Here is a 17,500-nt window from a genome sequence, read left to right on the forward strand (position 1 = left end):
GCAATTAGTCCATATGTGATGACTGTGAAAATGCAACAACAGAAAGAAATTAGGAACTCTAGAAGTGATGATAGAAATAGAGGATCTGAACATAAAGCTAGAAGCACTTCAAGGAATGCTAGAATTTAATGTTACTATTGTAATACCAAGGGAATAAAGCACAGGACTGTTATTATGAAACTGTTTATAGAAATTGCAAATACGAGGGTCATGATGAATATCATTGTAGAAACCCACCTTTCTATTTGTATCATCAGAGGATTGGACATAGAACACAGGGATGTAGAAATTTTCGTATGCACCCTGAAACAAAAGGGAAAACCCCAGGCACAAGATAAAACAACACAGTAGGGCTACCCATAGAAATACACATAGACAGTATTGTGTTAGGGATAAGAGTGATAGATGGGTGAAAGAAACCCCCAACATCAAAGATAGTTGTAAACTGACTATAGCAATTGGACGGACTTCTGTAGGACCTATCATTGATGGTAGTGTTCAATAAGTCTATTTAAATATTTATTTATACAGGATCTGTAGTTAATGTTATAACTGGTAGAGTTTCAACCCAATTGAAACCAGGAGTGAAAATCTTGGAACCAATTCATTGCTCATTGCAAGGAGTAACTTGAAAAAAAAAATAAAAACATTAGGTAAGGGTGAATTAGAAGTCATCTTATATACAAATGAAATTTGCTCATTCCAGTGATAGTTGTAGAATAATCTGTTTTCTCAGGAAATTTAATGATAGGATTTGCAACTATGAGAAAAGAGAGCATGGTCCTATGTCCTGCTGAGTTAGGGATCTTAGTAAAATCATAGTTAATCCCAATTTTAAATCAACCAGAATTAAAGCCGGTAACAATGATCAAAGAATCTCTAGAAATAGATAGGGAAGATAACAATTATATTTTAGATAACGAGGCAGAGCGGTCCAGACCAACAAAAAATAAAGTCTCATATAGTGAACCCAACTCAGATGTTCAAGAAATCCCAGAAATTACCAATTCATCAACTACAAATGAAGCTTTGCTAATTGTGGAAGGTGGCGTAATAAAGTCGACATTATTAAACTCCAGAGCAGTTAACAGGGTTGAAGTGCAGTTTGAAGGAGTCATTGTAGACTGAAATTTTAACCACCCCAGAATCAATTAGACTAAAAGGTTTGTAATTGGCCTCAGGGTTTTATAAGTCAAATAAGAACATGGTAAAAATATTAGTGATTAGTACTTTGAATAAAGACATAGTCTTAAGAAAAGGTACACAAATAGGATGTTTGTACAAAACCCATTAAAAATTTAAATGAGAGTACTGAGAAGGTGGAACTACTAATTTCATCAATCTGTTCAGTTCAGGAAGAAACAGAGTTGGGAAAGATATACAAGAATCAACCAGAACCTACTAGCTGTCCTGAGTTAGATGAAAGCTTAGTTGCTCTCCTTTTAAAGCATAATAAAAAAAATTGCTTTGCTGGGGAACGCCTTAGGCAAAACAATAGTTTTGGAACATCAGATCAAATTAAAACCAGGGACTTAACCTATCTATATACCTGCCTACAGAGTACCACATTCTAAACTAGCCATTGTAGATAAATTAATCACTGAAATGTTATCGAACTATATTATTGAACATAGTAAAAGAGAGTAGAACTTCCCTCTGATTCTGGTGCCAAAATCAGATGGTACCATGCGTCCAGTTATTAAATATAGGGAATTGAAGAAGCAGACCATACGCGACCGATTACCATTACCGGAAATAGGGGACACTCTTAGAAGTTTGGAAACTGCGAATAGTTATTTTAGCACTATAGATATCAAGTCTGCTTTTTGGCAAATGGAGTTGCATGAAAACACACGAGAATTCGCAGCATATTCTACTCCAACGGGAAAGTATAAGTTCAAACAAATGCCATTTGGGTTATGTAATAGTTCATTAACTTACATGAGATTAATTAATACAATTCTAGATGGATTAGAAAACACTGACAGTGTATTTCTATGTGATATTTTAATATTTTCTCAAACAGCGGGTGAGCACTTTAAGACTGATTGAAGTAGGATTGTAAGTGAAACTTGAAAAATGTAAGTTTTTGCAGGACAGTGTTATTTATTTGGGACATAAGATAGAGAGGCATGGACTTAGTACAGTAAATTCAAAGGTTGAAGCAGTAGAGAATTTTCCAGTTCCAAACAATATAGAAAAAAGTTAGAAATTTCTTGGGATTGACAGGATATTATAGGATATTTATCCAAATATATGCAGACATAGCTAATCCATTAAGTTTTTTATTGAGGAAAGACTCAAAGTTCATGTGGGGAACTGCACAACAGCAAGCTTTTGACAAGTTGAAAGATAACCTTACGAGTTTTCCAGTTTTAATATTTCCAGACTATGATAAACAGTTCATTCTTTGTACTGATGCGTCTGACATAGTGTTAGTAGACATACTCATGCAAGAGAAAAATTGAACTTTGAAACCAATAGCTTACACATCTAGACTTTGTAATAGTGCAGAGAGAAACTACTTTATAACTGAAAGAGAAACTTTAGCAGTGATATATTCATTAGAAAGTTTTAGAGACATGATACTGGGATATCCAATCAGAGTGTAGACTGATCATACAAACCAATTAGATATTCAAGAAGATTTAGATAGATTACAGCAATGGTCTGAAAAGTGGCTAATGAGATTTAACACAAGTAAATGCAAGGTAATGCACATAGGTAAAAATAACAGAAAGTACGATTACAAGTTATTTGGAAATTCGTTAACAAAAGTGGATAGTGAAAAAGATCTCGGCGTAATTATCAGTAACGACCCCAAATCATCCAAGCAGTGTATTTCAGCCTCTGAGAAAGCAAATAAGATTCTAGGACTGATTGCGCGATCTTTTGATTTCAAAAGTCCATCACTCATTAACAAGCTATATAAATTGTTAGTTCGTCCACATTTGGAATATGCTGTTTCCGTATGGTCACCGAATCTCATTAAAGACATTGACAGATTGGAAAGAGTAAAACGGCGAGCCACAAAACTGATTCCAAATATCAAAAATAAATCATACGAAAATCGACTAAAACATATGAATCTGTTTTCCCTAAAAAAGCGTATACTCAGAGGTGACTTGATACAGGTCTTTAAAATTCTAAAGGGAATTGACAACATCAAAAGTGACCAAATTTTTACATTGAATGAGAATCAGACAAGAAACAATGGTCTCAAACTGTCCGGAAATAGATTCAATTTGGAAGTAGGTAGAAACAACTTTGCCAACCGTGTAGTTAATGAATGGAATAAACTTCCTGCACAGGTAGTGCAATGTAGTTCAGTTCAAAGTTTTAAGAATCATTTAGATAAATACCTAAGTAAGATGCTGTAATGATTATAATTTATCTTATATTATTTGTTTTTGTTTTGTTATCATTTGTCTGTCTGATTTTTATTCATTATTAGTTATATGTCAATTAATTATTATTTACTATTTACCTGCTTGTTTATTATTTAACTATACCTATGCATTTATTTATGTATTTTATTTGTTATTTACATTATCATAGTTTTTATTAATTATTTTATTATTAATATTATTTTTTTTTCGCATCCGACCTAGATATGGATCAAAAGGTCTCCTGTCGGCATGCTCCGCCTTTGTAATCCTTTGTAATCCTTTGTATTCAGAACTTATTTATGCATAAGAACCTTAGGGGCAGACTAGCCTCATGGTTTGCTATATTCCGGGTAGATAGAATGTTGCAGTAGATACACTCACTAGAAACATTAGCCAAACAACGACAGGGTTGATCAATTTTGTCTGTAGTATAGATGAGTTAATAACCTTAGATCAGGAAATGATAATAACGGAACAAATAAAAGATGAGACATGGGACTCATTAGTCAAGTATTTGATGAACTCAAGAGGAAATCTTCCAAAACTACAAAAAGGGTATAAGAGAGAGGAATTTCCTTTGACTAATGGATTTTTGTATAGAAAAACAGCTGTAAGTCAGAGAGATATTTCTAGAGGCCCAGTGAATCAGTTGGTAATACCAAAAACACTTATACAAGAGGTAATTGAAGTTATTTCATGATAGTGATTGTAGTTCACATCCAGGAAAGGATAAAACTTATAGACAAGCACAACTTAAATGTTTTTGGCCAGGTATGAAGATATATATGATTATATAGAAAATTGTTTGAAACGTGCTAAGGTGAAAGGAAATATATCAACACCTGTTCAGATAACACAACGTAACCTTTTTTTTTTTCAAAAGTTTTGTTTATTGTATTTTTTTTTTAGAGTTTATTAATCCATTTTTCCTGCCAATTTCAAATATGCAATTATTTTTTCTGTATCATCGACCGTTATAGAAAAACATATAATTTCAATGTTACCATGTATATTTTGGAATTGTTATGTGGTCTGCTACTAAATGTTTATCTAATTTTCTCTTTCAGATCAATGACTGAACTATTTCCCTGTTAAGATGGCTACTAGAGGATGTAAAAATTCTCCTGATACATTTTGCTATGTGTGTGGTTATTATATTGGGAAAAAACAAGTACTACATAAGATCGTGAGAGGTGCTAAAGTGTGGATAGCGTACAGACTCTATTTCGGAATGCCCATGGGTGACCAGGACAAGCCATGGGCACCTCATGTGATATGTGGAAGCTGCCGATCTACTCTAGAAGGATGGCTGAGAGGTACAGGAAGGGCAATGCCTTTTGCCATTCTTAGAATATGGAGAGAGCCGAAGAACCATCACGACGACTGCTACTTTTGTATGATTTATGTGACGAAGTACAGGAAAGTGAAAGGAAGACAAGCTTTGCAGTATCCAGACATACCATCATCTAGAGCACCTGTCCCACATGATGATAGCTTACCAGTACCACAACCACCAAAAAATGCAAGTTTATTTTTATCATACTCTCTTTACTTTTAATTAACTTCAATATTAAGTACTTAATATACATTCACTTTCCTAAAGATATATGGAATACTAATGCTATTCGTCTTTGTTGAAGTTGCTATATTTAGTTATTTCTTTCTTTCCAGATGGAAGATGCAATGGAAATTTCATCTGAAGGGTCAGCAGGTAGCAGCAGCCATGAAATGGGAGACGAAGATTTCGTACCAAGAACGACTTCGGAGCCTCACTTTCCAAGTCAGAGTGAGCTAGATGACTTAATCAGAGACTTAGGTCTTACTACGTCAGGAGCTGAGCTTCTTACATCAAGGATGAAAGAATGGAATCTACTAGGAGAAGACTGCAGGACATCTGTGTACCGGAAACGACATGAAGAATTTAAAATTTACTATGACTTTAGTGATGATATGTATTATTGTAAGGATGTTACTGGTTTGTTTACAGCCCTTGGACTCGAACATGATCCTGCAGAATGGCGACTGTTCATAGATAGCTCAACACGAAGTCTCAAAGCAGTATTGCTCCACAATGGAAATAAAAACCCATCTTTGCCTCTTGTACACTCAGTACAGAAGAAAGAAAACTATCATAATGTCAAACAGCTTCTTGAAAAAATCAATTATGCTGAATTCAAATGGGATGTTTGTGGTGATTTCAAGATGCTAGCCTTTTTGCTTGGCTTACAAGGGGGATACACAAAGTATTCCTGTTTTCTTTGTTTATGGGACAGCAGGGCTGATGATGATCATTATAATAAAGTTCATTGGCCCCCAAGAGTTGAACTGCAGCCAGGAATGTTAAATGTTCTCAGACAGCCTCTAGTAGATTCGAAAAAAGTTGTATTATCCCCACTTCATATCAAGCTAGGGTTAATTAAACAGTTTGTGAAGGCTTTGGATTTTGGAGGCGAAACTTTCCAAGAAATTTGTCTCATGTTTCCCAAGCTATCTGAGGCTAAGCTCAAGGGTGGTATATTTGTTGGACCCCAGGTAAACAAAATGTTGAAGTCGGAGAAACTGGAAAGAGCGATGACGAAAGTTGAAAGAGAAGCTTGGTGCTCATTTCGTGATGTAGTTCGTGGATTCCTAGGAAATCACAAGGACCCTAATTATAAAGAAATAGTGGCAAAGCTTATTGAGAACTTCAGGAAACTTGGTTGTCGTATGTCCTTGAAGATACATTTCTTGCATTCTCACCTAGATTTCTTCCCCGAAAACTTGGGGGCTGTCAGTGAGGAGCATGGCGAGATTTCATCAGGATATCGCAACTATGGAAAGAAGATATCAAGGACGATGGAATACTGCTATGATGGGAGATTACATATGGTCACTAGTCAGAAAAGACGAAAGCATGCATTCTAGAAAATATCGATCGTCAAAGCACTTCTAATCATGAGAAGAGTCATCAAAACACTTGCAGTGCAAAGTTGTGTTGTTTATTTTGTTCTTACTAATATTGTAGCTCTTAGATACACTTCATATTATGAAAAAAATACTAGATGTTGTATAATTATCCTTAGAATGCCAAAGTAGATTGAATCAATTAACTACTGTAGAGAAAGGTTGCGTATATAACAATAAAATATAAAATCAAGAATAAATAAAGAAATATCGATGTTACGTCAAAACTAATGTGATATTTGGATTCAGTGACACGAAATACATATATAAACATGAAAAAATACAAATAAACAAAACATGTGTTACATTGTGTAATCTGTAAATACACTACACCAAAGATCTGGTTCAGATAATGGAATTGAATTTAATAACAATGTCTTGGAAGAATTATGTAGATTATTTAAGATCCAAAAGATCAACATTTTAGCGAATCATCCTAAGAGAAAGGGAGTTGTAGAAAGGTTAAATAAGAAAACTATTACATGTCTTAGAGGTATGATAAGTGCTCATAGTATAACTTGGGATATTTGGATTCCTTGTGCTAAATATACTCTGAACAACCAAATTAACATAGCAACAGGTGAAACACCTCATTCTATTATTTTTGGGGAGGACAGAATTCTTCCATATGAAATCTGTATTGCAGAGCAGAACCCTGTGTATAATATAGATGATTATATCTCAAATAGAATACATATTTTCAAGCTATACACCAAAGAGTAGGAGAACACATGCAGGAGTATACACAAGAGATGAAAAACAACAACACAAAATAGCACATAAAATAGAATTAAAAATAGGACCTTTTGTCATGGTCAAATTACATATACCCCATAATAAAATTTCCCCAAGGTACTCAGGTGCAAATAGTGTCATTGATTTTGCAGGTGGAAATAAATACAAAGTCTGACACTTACACATAGCAACAGGTGAAACACCTCATTCTATTATTTTTGGGGAGGACAGAATTCTTCCATATGAAATCTTTTTTGCAGAGCAGAACCCTTTGTATAATATAAATGATTATATCTCAAATAGAATACATATTTTCGAGCTATACACCAAAGAGTAAGAGAACGCATGCAGGAGTATACACAAGAGATGAAAAAGCAACAACACAAAATAGCACATAAAATAGAATTAAAAATAGGATATTTTGTCATGGTCAAATTACATATACCCCATAATAAAATTTCACCAAGGTACTCAGGTGCAAATAGGGTAATTGATTTTGCAGGTGGAAATAAATACAAAATCTTACACTTAGAAACTAGGGAAGTATCATTTAATCACTTAGATGATATAAAGAAGGCTAAGATACAATTTGATGATGAGGATACATGTGAAACTCAGTGTATTAATTTCAAAGAAACACTAAACACAGAAGATTATTAGGACTATGTTGATAAGATATGTGAATTGATGATTAATCCAAACACGCTTCACAGATGAAGACTGCAATATATTTTTTTAATTTATATGATAAGTGCCTTGGAATGGAACCCAATTTGTACTAAAGCCTTGGTACAACATTAAGGTAACCTGATAATAGTAAACCATATTCTTAGCATAGTTTTAGGTTATAAAATCATATTTGTAATTAAAGGTAATGTTGACTCCATAGGAGTGAATTCAATTTTATTAAAGGAGAACGTTTCCAGGAAAAATGTTCAAAAGAAACTTGAAAGTAAGATGAGTGAGATAGAACATAAGATTGATGTCATAGATTCAAACTTCAAAAGAAATGGTAGACAAAAGAGAATTATAGTAGTTGTAGCTTTAGCAGCTCTAACTGACTTAAAGGTTTCTATGAATTGACTGAATGAGAAAGTTGCAAAGATTTATAATTTACAAACGAGTGTAAAGAACATTAAGGAATTGATCTCTGAAATTACAGATAATTTAGATAATCTCAGTTTAAAACAACCTGAACAAGAGAAACCAATACTTATTTTCTTATTACTTGATGCAATGCATTTGAAATTAACCGAGATGTAATCTCAGTTGGAATCCTTTGTGCAAGATTTAGTTCTAGCAATTCCTGGTCAAGTCACATCCTCTCTTCTCCCAACACCTCAACATATAAGAGTAATTAACTCAGCAAAAAAGGATTGGAATTTTAAACCTTTCTTTTATGAAGTCAATGTGGCATTCTACTGCCATTATTAACTGCATATCTAAATTTCTCCTTGGTGATAATAGAAGTTCCTTTTTCGTCTGATTTTAGATACAACTTGTACAAGCTGATTCCCTTCCTTATGAAGGTAAATAGTTCACCATATGTCTGTGGATATTCCAGTTGTAGATCCACTTAATTGCATCCTTTCTATAGACAACCTAAAGGAGAGGAAAATCTCTAAAGATAAACTTGAAAGTTGTAAGATCATTAACAAGAATATTTATCTTTGTCATTCTTCCCTTTTTGTGTTCCGTGAAGTATTGAAAAACTCATGTAAAGCTTTGCTAGTAAGAAATGTGTCTGTGATGAATAATTGTCATTACAGGAAGACTGTGGTAAACCAGGTTTCTCATAGTAACATGGAGGATTTCCATTATCTATTTTCCCAAATAAGACAAGAATTTCAATTATCTATCCTAAATTGGATTTGGTTGAAGGTCTTATCTCAGTTTTTGACAACTGTGAAATACATGCAGGCACATTTTCCACTATTGCTAATACCTTAAGTACCATGCATTTGACTGAAGAATCATATCTCGCAAACTTCAACATCACATTACCTGAAAACTCTATCCCTTTGAAAATTAGGAGAAGATCAATGTTGAGATCTCCCTCAAATGATTCCTCTACCAATTATATTGTTATTCACGATGTCCTCTTTTTTCAATGGTAAATACTGCTCTAACTTCAGTTTTTATATTTAGGAGGATGTCGACATCTAATGCTGTTCAACATATCTGTTTGAATTTTTTTTTTTAAAGTGTTACAGACATTTATACATTTTGTAAGGATTACTTATTTCTTTATTATGTGTGGCATATGTTTTGATGACACCATCTATTGAAAGATAATACTTTTAACGTTTTGCCAGTTTATGCAGAAATGGTTTTGAATAGCTTCTTGTAAATGATATTACCCAAGTGTATATTTCAGCGATCCCTGTAAGAGGGTAGTAGAAAATGGTCGGGACGACAAAAAGGTAGCTACCAAGCCCTGTAAGAGGCTGGTAGATAAAAGTAGACAAGTAAGGTAGATAAAGTGATAGGTGGCGAGAATTCCATTTTATATGAGTTTGGTAAACAATAGCTGCGAAGGAGTTCCATAATCTCGCTCCTCGTCTAAAGTTTATAAACAACCGCAAGGGACCACATTTTAATGCCGATGTGAATATATGTAAACTAAGCCATTCATGCATCGATATTGTGATTGTTTGTGTAAGCAGTATTACTTGAGACGTTGTAACAGTCTTTTTGATTGAGGAAAAGGTGGAAGAGGAGAACAATTTATTGGTTCACGGGAGTAAAGTCACGCACTTTGGGGAAGCATTTAGTTGTAACAGTAAAGATCATTGGACTAAGAAAATCGTGACATCTGTACAGAGGTGGCGTAGGAAGAAAATTGAGAACCCCAATTGGGAGTCCCTTGGTGTAAATTGACAAGCAAAGTGTACTATTATTCGGAAAGAAATGAAGACAAATTTTACCTCCATTTAATTCACCCAATAAAGAAACATTACTTACTTCCTACAGAAAAATATGGTGAAAGATATACTTATTTAATACAGTTATGAAAAGAAAGTTGAAAGTAAAAGAAGAGATACAAAACCATAGAAGGGAACAGTAAACAGAAGTAAACCAGTACTTACGGAAAGGCGAAGGGATATATATATATATATATATATATATATATATATATATATATATATATATATCCTAGATATGGATCAAAAGGTCTCCTGTCGGCATGCTTTGCCTTTGTAATATATATATATGTATGTATGTATGTATGTATATGACATCCAACATCTGGAAAAAACAGGACAAGTGAAAACCACACCTGACCTTCAACCAGCCCTTCTTTATGAAGCCAACAAGACAAGATGATCATATAGTAAATTTATTAACAGAAACCACCTCCTTGCCGCAAAAGAACTCAGAAATAACCTTGACATCGCCATCAGACGTGCTGACAAAACAGTTGCCTTTTTTACCATTAATAGAGAAGAATACAACTACAAAATAGAATTTATAATCGGGGACACCACAAATTTCACGGAAATAACAAGAAATCCAACTGAGTCCATTAAGAATAAGTTTAACAAAATCATCACATCCATCAACGCCAACATGGATAGTCCAAAATTCCCCAAGCTTACAGGCAAATACAAAGGATTACAAAGGAGGAGCATAGCGACAGGCGACCTTTTGGTCCATAACTAGGTCGGATGCGGAAAAAATCATAATAGTGATAAATAAATAAAAGAAATATAAATAAAAATGATAATAATACAAATATTAATAGATAAAATAAATAAATACATAGGTATAGTTAAATAATAAACATAGGTATAGTTAAATAATAAACAAACAGGTAAATAGTAGATAATAATAAATTGACAGATAACTAATAATAAATTAAAATCTAGCAAATAATAATAAACAAATACGTAGTAAAGAAATAAACAAATAATATAAAATAAATGACAGGCATTACAGCATCTTGATTAGGTGTTTATCTAAACGAATCTCTTGGGTATGCTTTTGGAAACGTCAAGACACATAAACCTGGCAACCCCATTAGGTCCATCATTTCCCAAATACCTATAGCTTCATACCCCATTGCCAAGAAACTTAACAAACCTCTTACTCCATATGTCCCCAGCACCTACAACACTGTCTCGGCGTCCGATTTTCTTGAAATCCTACGAGATTTCCCATCTAACTAGGATGCCATCATCGCTTCGTTGGACGTGGAGAATCTAGATACGAACGTCAACGGAGACCGTATCATCAATTTCATTCTCAAGAGAATGTACCACTGCGACGATACTACACCTCTCAGCAGCACCGAGAAAAGCTTAGGATCGCTGTTGAAAATATGCACTAAAGAAGCACCCTTTACCTGTCCTAATGAAAGGATGTAGAGACAAATCGATGGTGTGGCAATGGGTAGCCCCCTTGGAGTTTATTTTGCAAATTTCTTCATGGGTACCATTGAAACAGAGCTCCTAGCAGAGGCCTGTCCCTCCATATACTGCCGTTACGTGGACGATATATTTCTACGAATAGAAGACCAAAAGGAACCTCAAAACCTGAAAACCCGCTTCATCAGAGCCTCCGGACTGAACTTCACCTACGAAGAAGCCAACAATAGACACCTCCCTTTCCTTGACGTTCCCATCACAGCAAAGCAGACAGGCTTCCTAACATTAGTTTACACAAAACCAACAAACTCTGGACTCTGCCTGAATGGAAGGAGTGAGTGCCCTTCCCGTTACTCACACTCCACCATCGGGGCATATGTCAAGAGGGCCCTTTCACACTGCTCCACATGGAGAAATACACACCAGGAACTGGAGAGACTAAATCAGGTCCTGGTTGATAACGGATACACAAATTCAGATGTAACACACATCACAAAGAAGATCCTAGACAAATGGTACACAAACAACAACAATTCCATCAAATTATACTACAACAATTACATTTCAAAAGAATACAAGACATGTGAAAAAATAGTAAAAGAAATTATAAACAAGAACATGCAGAGAAAAGACCCCGAAAAACAAATCCAGCTCATCATCTATTACAATACTAAGAAAAAAGCCCAGTTGATTATCCGTAGCCAACCCACAATCACAAAAACACCATTACAAGAAGACCACGTTGTATACCAATACAAATGCAATAGTAAGGCGTGTGGATCTCACACCTACATCGGTATGGCAACAATACAGTTAACACGACGTCTAACATGCCACGTGTCCAACGGATCAATCAAAATATTAATAAGAAAAGACCTAGACAACAGTACAATAATCATAGACAGGAAGTCGGATCCTCAAAGGCTACTGTTCCTGGAATTCATATATATACAAAATAACCACCCTAACATCAACATCCAGATCAATCACCTGAGCGTCTTCCCATCCATGAAGAGACGGAACACAGACAGAACCACTACAAGCACTGGGAAAGGTCTCCCAGACCTCCAGTAACCCGGACCCCCTATTGGTCCAAGGCAGCCAATGAGAGGAGATCCCTTCCTGCAGAGAACCCTATGATCCCAGCTCCAAGTATAAATAAGACTTCCACAGACCCTGCACATCAGATTGCCGGCAGCAAAGACCTATTAACATACACCAACTCAGAAGATATAAAGATTGTGCGTTGTATTGAAGCTACACGCAGTCAAATAATATAATGAACAGTGAATCCTCTTTAGTCTTCAACCTCGTATGTCTACAAGAGAATTTATGTATATTTAAATATATACATACACACACACATATATATATATATGTATATATATGTATATATATATGTATGTATATATATATATGTATATATATATATATATATATATATATATATGTGTGTGTGTGTGTGTGTGTGTGTGTGTGTGTGTGTGTGTGTGTGTGTGTGTGTGTTGTGTGTGTGTGTGTGTGTGTGTGTGTGTGTGTGTGTGTGTGTGTGTGTTTGTGTGTGTGTGTGTGTGTGTGTGTGTGTGTGTGGTGTGTGTGTGTGTGTGTGTGTGTGTGTGTGTGTGTGTGTGTGTGTGTGTGTGTGTGTGTGTGTGTGTGTGTGTGTGTGTGTGTGTGTGTGTGTGTGTGTGTGAATTTAGGGAGCAGGTTTTCTTGGATACATTTTCTATTAAATAATACAGTATACTCAGCACTGGAAATCTTCTTCCTTAAAATTTTTATCCTTCTCGCTATTTTCCTTTCTGTGGGAGGAAGGGAGAACACAATATCACCAAATATAACCATAGTGATTTTGGAAATAAAAACAAATGCATTACTTACAACGTTTTGCCTATGCTCTAGGCATCTTCTGGTAATTTTATTTTGAATCTACAAATCATGATCATATATACAATGCACAAAATAAACTAGGATATATACTTTGGTTTAATTTCTTCTTGGCGCCCCGTGGGATGCCCCGAACAGCTCCAGGGTTCCAAACATATTTAATTGTATATTAATTGCTGGTAGGTAATTCTTTATTAATACAGCTTCCATACATTTTAATCTACTCTTATTGGTGTTCATTGCTAAAATCGAAGTATTACTATTCAAAACTTCCCGCGAAATATTCATTATATGTACTTTTGCAATGTGCGATTTTATTGCACCATTTTGCATATGAAAAGTTAGCCTTTGAAACAAAGTTTGAGTTGTGTGTCCAATGTACTCGTCATTGCAAAGCGCACCGTCTTTGTTGAAAGGGCATGAGTATTTGTTCACAACGTAACTTTGTTTTGAAATATCTTTTTCTCCTGACAACTTGTTTTCATAATTAGTGATGCATTTCTGGGGTTATGATAATATACAACCAATTGTAATGAGTCCTCTTGCTTCTTGGGTTTACAATTTTTATATATGATATTTTTAGTGACTTTTTCATCTGTTTTATATGCGGATGTCATTGTACTTTGGTAGTAAATATTTGTTGTATTCTTCGAATTTTCTGTATTACCACGTTCAGAATTAAATGTCTCCATTTTATTTCTAATATCTTGATCAATATCACCCATCGAGAACCCATTGTTTGTCAACATTTGTTTGATTCTATTCAATTCTAGGTGAAGGAGGTAGCAGTTAGAACATATTTTAAAAGCTCTTGTAATGTACGCGCGTATAACGCTGATTTTGTATTAAGAAGGGCATTCGCTTAATCCATTTAAACATCTACCGGAGTTAGTTGGTTTCCTGTAAACACTCGTAGTAAATGCGCCTTCTGCTCCGTCTACCCAAACACCTAGAAAGGGGATCTTGTTACCGATACTTTCCTCCACAGTAAAATGCAAGCAAGATTTTGCTTCCATCATTTCCTTAAATGTATGAAGCTGTTCTTTACCTTCTATGTCTACGAAAATATCATCTATATACCTAAAATACAAAAAAGGTTTAGGATTCACGGCATCAAGGATGGTGTTTTAAATATGGCACATGTATGCCTGTGCAAATAAAACACCTAGGGGGCTGCCCATAGCTACACCGTCAATTTGGAAATACATACGCCCTGAAGGGCGTATACAACACATCATCATAGTGACATGCGTGATAGTCTTCGTTCAAAGCATCTATGAAGTGTGTGTTTGGACGGGTTTGAGGAGACTTTCAGAAATCATGGAGGACTAGAACGAGGAAGATAAAGTAGGAGGAGGAGAGGAAGGAAACGAAGACAGGATAATGAGGAGGAAATGGAGGGAGAAGAGGAGGAAAAACTATACTACTCAGTGAGTTGATGGTGTCTATCATCTTTGCCCTGGTCAGGGATAGACAACTTTAGTGTAAACTTGAACTGAATGAGTAGGGGTTGGTGTAAACCAAGCTTATGGTCGGATTAACAGAACTTTCCCTTGATAGAATCACCAAGTGGGATGGTACTCGTCTTTGGCAAGACCCCCAATCTTGCAGACATCATAAATTCCTGAATCACCAAAACAGCTACACCCAATAATGCAAAGTAGGACAAACATAAACGCCCCGCAGCGTCATCAACACGAGATGCCTAATGTCACCAGACATATCCATTGAACCCTTTTTCATACCTACCCCAATTACATTACCGTAACTTAATATATGTATATACGCCATATCTAACCACGCCCTCCAACCGTATAAACAACCCCCATACAACGGAATTAACACCCGTATCTATATTTTACTATTAACATATCTTCCATATGGCAACCCACAAAACCTTACCTCTCGCCTTTATTAACGAACGGCTACGCCCATTGGAGATAGGACTGCCAAGGTCAAGTCTCGGCATAGGGCATTCCAGGTCAAGGACCTGACCATATGACTGCCAAGTTCAAGTACCTGGCAGGAGGACCGCCGAGGCCAGGGACCCAGCATAGTGTTGTCCGGGTCAAGCACCTGACAGAAGGTCTGTTTAGGTGGGAAACCTTATCTCACCTGAAATGCCAGATCTTATTTTCAATAAAACAAGGAAAACGCCACCAGGGTATTTCTCGCCCACATTAAGTCACCCTCTTATGTAAAACACCATTACATAAACTACAAACAATAATGGAGAATAAGAAACGTTGATTGGAAACTACAGAGTAAAGAAAAACAAATTGAGGAAAAAATATAAATAAATAAAGCAATAATTCTATAAGAAAAAATAAAGTAGAATTTGAGAAGAAAAAAAAAATTGAGAAAAAAATAGTTTCCAGAAAAAAAAATCGAGAAAAATCAAGAAGAAAAATTAGGATAGAATTTTGAAAAGACTTTGACAGCAATGACGGTAGTGGAGGAATGTTTTGAGAATGATGTTGGAATGGTGAGCAAGCGAAGTTTATGAAAAGCATTAAAGTTATGAAGGATATGAGATAGTTTGTGATGGGCGGAGAACAAGAGAGAGCTTGTTCAAAGGGAGAAAATAAATAAGTACAGATGGAAAAATAAATGTATCGAGCTTTTATATGGCAAAATGAGAGATAGCACACGTTTTCTCTATTATCTGTTTCTCATTTTCTTCTATCTGTATTCTTCTCTTTCCTTTTTTCCGTCCCTTTTACCCATGATTGTCTTTGTCCTTTCTTTCTTTCTCCTTTCCTTTATTTCTTTGGGCTGCTGTATCTCCTTTTTGTCTTTCTCCTCTCTCTCCCTGCTCTTCATCTTTCTCTCTCTTCTTTCTCCTTCCTCTTTTTTTTTCATCTTTCTCGTTCCTTCTATTCTGCCTTCCTGCTTTTCTCTCTTTCTTCTTCCTCACTTCCTTTACTATCTTCCTATCTTCTCTCTTTTCTCACTCCTCCTCTCCCTTCTTTGCTTTAATCTTCTGTTTTTATTCTTTCTTCTTCTGCTCTTTAATTCTGTCCTTCTCTTCTCTTCTCTTTGCTCATTAGATGATAATGTCTGTTAATGGTGTGTGTGGTTGGGGAGTTTGTGTACCTCAACCAATCAGTCAGCATGTGCCATGGAGTGTCTGAGAACGGTTGACCCTTCTGGGTAAAGAAGAGTGCCTTCGTCTTTCTCACAGGCCCCAAAAACTTTTGTCGACTTGATTCCCTGTTATATTTCATTGTATCCCGTTGGGTAAAGAATTGCCTGGGTCAGGTTGTTAGCAATAGAAGCCAATAGTCCAAGAAAGTAGCGGGGCTTTTCTTTTGATCCACAACGAGAGTGGTTAGATGTATTTGTTCTTTGATATTAAACCTCATCTTTAACTTATTTATGAACCACGAAGGTATACTGTTATGAATTCGATTGACGATGGTAACTGATGTTACCAAAGAGGCTGTACACTGAAACTTCACGCTCCGAATCCCAGCTTGGCAACGTAACGATCTCCTTTTACACAGTTGACTATAGTTTGACATAACCAAGTCCAAATATCTTTGCTTTGTTCTTTTGAGATTGGAACCTGGTTATCATAAATTTGTTTTAATATTGTTATTAAACTTTCTTTTTATCAAGAAAAGACTCACCGATTGTTTTGTTGACGTCATATTTGGGTTGTCTCTTGCCAACGAAAGAGAATTATATGTGCCCTTGCATGTGTGCATGAATACAATTGTGCCTCTGCGCCTATTATGTGCACAAATGCATGTATATAACCGAGCACGTATGTGCAAACGCGTGCGCGTTTGAAACATATAAAGTAAACTACAAGAGCTCTCTCTGACAAGGGAGAAAGCCAAAGACAAAGGCATAAAATCCATCAGAGAACATTAACCAGTAGATGGTAAGATCATTCGTGTATACTTCAGATGTAATACACGAGATATCTCACAGTTTTCTGTTTAATTTTCCCCAGTGATGTCGATCAAATAATTCCGACTGTCATCCCCGGATTCGAACCGAGACTCGTGTATTACAAAGTCATCGCTCTACCATTTGAGCTAGCGACCCTATATAGTTCTCCAACATGGGACTTAATCTACTCCAGAGGAACTAAGTCGACTGCAAACTGCCGTCCGTACTAAGGGGGCCGTCCCGCTCGAAAACGAACTTCGTCAATTATGATCGGAATTT

The 17,500-nt window shown here is 35.7% G+C and overlaps 1 protein-coding gene across 1 annotated transcript; it reads left to right on the top strand.

Annotated features, from left to right (window-relative positions):
• The first annotated feature begins 4,485 nt into the window (after window positions 1-4,485).
• On the top strand, window positions 4,486-11,397 carry LOC143039781 (uncharacterized). Its single transcript, XM_076210024.1, has 4 exons — window positions 4,486-4,911; window positions 5,061-6,093; window positions 10,441-10,668; window positions 11,237-11,397. The coding sequence occupies exons 1-4, from the start codon at window positions 4,486-4,488 to the stop codon at window positions 11,395-11,397; spliced, it is 1,848 nt and encodes a 615-aa protein (XP_076066139.1).
• Window positions 11,398-17,500: the final 6,103 nt, after the last annotated feature.

Source organism: Oratosquilla oratoria, chromosome 27 (assembly GCF_046742065.1).
Source record: "Oratosquilla oratoria isolate Oo_2021 chromosome 27, ASM4674206v1, whole genome shotgun sequence".
NCBI lineage: Eukaryota > Metazoa > Arthropoda > Malacostraca > Stomatopoda > Squillidae > Oratosquilla > Oratosquilla oratoria.